At 42.9% G+C, this 4,797-nt stretch overlaps 1 protein-coding gene across 1 annotated transcript in view; it reads right to left on the reverse strand.

Moving 5' to 3' along the window:
* SUSD5 (sushi domain containing 5) overlaps positions 1 to 3,957 on the reverse strand; it is a 41,538-nt gene extending 37,581 nt beyond the window's left edge. Inside the window, exon 1 of the mRNA XM_010295003.1 lies at positions 3,800 to 3,957. Coding sequence (XP_010293305.1) covers positions 3,800 to 3,893 — 94 coding nt within the window. The 5' untranslated portion in view covers positions 3,894 to 3,957. The remainder of the gene's footprint in view (positions 1 to 3,799) is intronic.
* Positions 3,958 to 4,797: the final 840 nt, after the last annotated feature.

Genomic DNA, 4,797 nt, shown 5'->3' on the forward strand with positions numbered 1-4,797 from the left:
CATCACACTTGAAGAAGAAACATAAAACTGCATAGCAAAATACACTTCGAAATAAAAATGCCTCTCCCAAATAATATAAAATGAAAGTGCTTTAAAAGGCATGCCCAGTGTGCTGATCTCATGACATGATACTAGTTCAAAGGACAAAACCTAATCAGTTTAAACAAAATGAATGTGGTGAAAGATGTGCAAATGTGGAGTCTACTTTATTTTTACTTAAATGTTAAGACCTCAAATTGAGGTAAAAGAGAGAAGAGGGAGGGATAGGTCACTTCTGTACTTCAAGAGCAATTTAATTTCCATTTCTATGGCTGTGTGTAACAATGGCTTTGATTGTAATAGTAAGGGTGGAGGATTCAGTAAAACTGTACAATTACAGACAGAGATTTGGGCAATTACCAGTTTTGCCTAGTGTTCATGAATGTAGAGTTTATTTCTGTGAGAAACTAAAATGAATGATGCCTTATTTCATTCAAATTGCTTAAAATATTACATCACCAGAAAAAAAGCAAAATTGGGAGGTCACCTTTGAGTTCTTCCTACGCTAAATTCAGTTTGAGCTTAAATTTTAATCTTACTGCACATTTTAGGGATCAAGTAGTTGGAATTGTTTATGCATTTACTTTTGCAACATAGAAGATTATGTGCTGTTTTGCAAGTGGGAGCCTGAAATGCTTAGACACCTGCTACTCAAATGCAAACATCTAGAGAGAGCAGAAGAGAAAAAGCGTACTTTTTTTCTTTTCCTTACAAAAAAAGGTGCAAAGCCAGCCAAAGGAAAGAGTATAGTAGGGTTTTTCCCTACCTTTGACATCAGACATATCTGGTTCTAAGTCAGAAGTGTGTATCTCAGCTCCTCACCTAATTGTGCCTAGCTTTCTGGATTCAGGATCCTTCCACTTGCAACCTCTGCAGTAACTATTCAAGGTCACTACCCGATGACTGCCTTGGCCAACTGGTCTTCCATGTAACCCAAATTTAGCCAACAGACCAACTCCACTCTGGAACAATTAGTAAAGTTTTGCAATTAGCACATTTTTTCCAATTCAGGAGTGTCTTGGTAAGGTAGATTTATCACCATCGTTCTCTCCCGACACGGTCTGCCTCAGAGCAAGTACTCTGCAGAAAACTACGGTTCATCCGTATGGATATTTTAGCAGCCGTGAAAAGACAAAAGACGGAGTCAAAAAAAGCAGAGGCGACTCCTGTGCGGGACGCATGAAGCTGCATCCTTGTTCGCCTATTCCAGTGCAAACGCAAAGACATTTTTTAAAGCCTGCATTTGCACTGGTATAATTGAGACTCGTCGCGATAACTTGTATTATTCTCCAGTAACTGCACTAAGAGTAGTGGCACAACACGGTACGTCAGAGCAGGAACAAGCCCTTGAGGAGCCTTCTGTCCGTCTGACCCCCACCTCACCAGCCACGAGCAAGCACGTTTCAATTGTAAAAAACCTGCAAAGCGAAACAAAGCTATCTTTGATTTCGGCATTTACCTCGGTCTTTCTGGACGCTATCTGCACTACAGCAATACGTGCTGTGGTAAGTACTCGTCAAAAAAGATCAATTAAGCTTCGAGGCTTTACACCTTCACCAGACTCCGACGGCCTCCAGTTTTATTGCCGGCTCTCTGCCATTATTCGTGCAAGACAATAAAGCGCAAGTCGTCCTTAGGGAAATATATTATAACCAGTTTCGGAGGGTTGCCTGTAACAGGGGCCGCTCTGAATTTCACAGGGTTTTTACAAGGTGAATTCAAAATCCCTTCAGTGGTTTGCAAAACAGTCAGTGACTTTTAGCTAAAAATAACAGATACACACGAACATATGTGTCACCCGGAGCGGTCCCTTGGCACTTCCGTGACCTCTGCATGTACTAGCGAGTAGCACGATTGTATTTTCACCTACAACTTACACAAACGAGAAGGTGGTTTCCTGACTGGATCAGGCCAGAGTCTGTTATAAAAGAAAGTATTAATCCTGTTCCGTACTCTCAGATGTTCTTAAATATGTAAGCATACATGCAGTGGTAAATTTTAAAATTCACATGAAGTGTTTTCTTCTGTATCAAGATAAAATAAGCCAGATGATTTATAGGATAGTGTTACAGTTGTTTGCTCAAATATTAATACTAGGAAAACACAGTGAAGAGCATGCTAATAGAAGACTTGCACATTTTTCACAATGGTACTTAGAAGTTAAATAAAAATGGAAACTACAGTGTTATAATGAATGCTCTACAACTGTAATTCTCATAATTGCTTTTCCACGTGTGAAGTAAATTTGACAAACTGTTGAATGACAATTAAAATCTGTCACAAACTCTGCCATAAAATGATCTCCAGCATTTTTTTCCCTTTTTCTTTTAGAGGATGTCTGTTTAGGAACCAAGAAGGTGCCATTAATTCTATAGAAATAATACAAATTGGGAGGTGCTCTTGAAAAGATAAGGGAATTCTTCAAATGAAGCATTCTTAGCAAGGGAAATTAATTATTCCTATGCTGTCCCCTTTTCTTAAGTTCTGTGGAGAACCCTCTTTCACGGCTATGCATTTTTTTTTTCCTCATTTCAGAGGCATTTTGCTAGGGAAGGAGTATTTCCTAAAATCAGAATTGCAGTTTTGCCTATTGCAACACAGTGTAGTTGCCTGACACATTTCTTATCCTTTATTCTTAATGAAAAGTAATTTTCTTCAAATTTACAAGCCAGGGTTCTGTTGTATAAATGGTATTTTACACAAAGTGGTAGAAACGTACAGGCAAGATTAATTTTCTCCCTTTCCTTTGCCATACTTTGCCATCAGCTGAAATAAATTTAAGTTAAAGAGGAAAAATACTCAGAGAACAAAAAGAAGAGGTTTTTATTGCCCTGTAATGTTTAAGATCTGTTCTCTGGAATAATGCAGCAAACATCGATGGTAAAGGATTAGTGTACCAAAATAAAAAAATCCTGAGATCAGGCGTAAATCTATCACAGCTGCGAAAGCAAAAAAAAACCGTGGCCATTCGGCATTGCTCTCCCAGGAAAAGACACAGTTGTCTCAAAAATAAATCGTGTTTTTGCTAAGGCAAGTGGGTCATCGTGTTACAGGTTTAATCATTAAGAGGGCAATAGGCTACTGGAAACGTTCAAGGGCATTCAGGATTATCATCAGCGAGTAAAAAGTCCCATTTCAGAGTAAGTGGAAGCTGGTGCTTCAGCCAAATTCATGTCCTGATCACAGCCCTCGGCAGCGAAGGACAGATGAAACTCACGTGCAGGAAGGTGAGCAGTGAAATCTTCAGCGTGTGTGGTACTGGACAGAAAAGGTTATAAAAGCCTTTGACTTCTTGTCTTCCCTTCCTCAAGTACTTGCCCATATAAATCGACGTGGGGGGGGCATCTGAAGTGGGCAGATGGAGAAGTTCTTTGGAGAAAAGATACTGTTAATTATAAGGAGGGCTCTCCTAAAATATAGCTGAGTCTTCTTATTCGTGTTCTGGCTTTGTTTTATTATTCTTATTTCCTCTGGAAAAGTTCACTATCCTGTCATTTTGTTGTAATAAAATAATCTTAGCCTTCTGGGATCTTATTTCCTTTCTCTGCTTAACCCCAGGATATTTGTAGAGTCTCAAAAACCTCTGAATCAGACATTTCCTAACCCAAACTGGGGCGTGTATTTAAGTTTCTTATTAAAAAAAAAAAAAAAAAGTTGGGTTTGGGTTTTTTTTTTTTTTTTTTTTTTGCAATACCACATTTCAACATACAGCGCTCATTCCAGCCATAGCAACCCAGCCCAAACTGAATGGGGGACTCACCATCAGCCTGAACAGAGATGATCTGAAGGATGAAGAAGACAGATCCCACGCCCTGGAGAAAGGTGAGAGAGAATCTCTGAGAGCCCGAAGCCATCGCCCTGCTCGCAAAGCCCCCAGCCGCAGGAGGTTGGCTGCCGAGGCTTTTTCTCTCTCCTCCTCTGCACTTTCGCGGCGGGGTCTGCGGTGATGATTTCAAGGAGCGCTTTCCCTCGGCAGGATCCTGCGTCTTGGGTTTGCACTGAAGGCGGGAGGGGTGGAAAAAGAAAGAGGGAGGGAGAGAGGAATCCTTGGCTTGGCTAGTGTGAAGGGGAGGGGAAGGGGGGGGGAGATGTCCAGCCAGCTGGGGTTGGGGAGAGGCTTTATCCAGCCCAGTCTGCAGGGCAGTGCACGCAGAGAGCCGGTGTGAAAAGTCACGTTACCCTGTCAGTAAACACCTAATGGATCACGGTGGACGAAATGTAAAAGCCAGGAGGGAGAGAAAAGGGGGGGAGAGGACGAGCGACAAGCAGAAGCAGTCCCTGGCTGAGAGGAGAAGGGCAGCTAGATAGCTGGTGCTGGTACTCGGTGAGTTTGTGGGCTTAGCTGTGCATCTCTGGAGGGACGGGCTCAGACGTGGGGAGCGTTTTCTCTCTGACACGACATCAGCCAGCGTACGCTGCTGAGGGTTGCAGGGCAGGGGCTGCTGCAGCAAGGGTGACGGTCTTCAGGTAAGGGCTGAGGAAAGGTGACAAATGGCACGGGACCCTGGCGGCCGAGCCTCCCTGAAGATCGGGGTTGGGATGGGTTAATCCTGCTCTTTCAGACCCTGGGTTCAGGACGGGCGTGAGGAACTGAAGCGGGAGTCCGTCAGCTGGTCTCCGTCAGCACTCCTGGTCTAGACGAGTGGTGCTGGTCAGGTTTGAACACTCTGAAAGCAGCTGATGAAGGGAGTTTCCAGCTCCCAGTAGTACTTACAGCACTGACATCTGTCCCTCATTCTCATTTGTCCTCCATTTGTC

Source organism: Phaethon lepturus, unplaced genomic scaffold (genome assembly GCF_000687285.1).
Source record: "Phaethon lepturus isolate BGI_N335 unplaced genomic scaffold, ASM68728v1 scaffold39479, whole genome shotgun sequence".
NCBI classification, from domain to species: Eukaryota; Metazoa; Chordata; class Aves; order Phaethontiformes; family Phaethontidae; genus Phaethon; species Phaethon lepturus.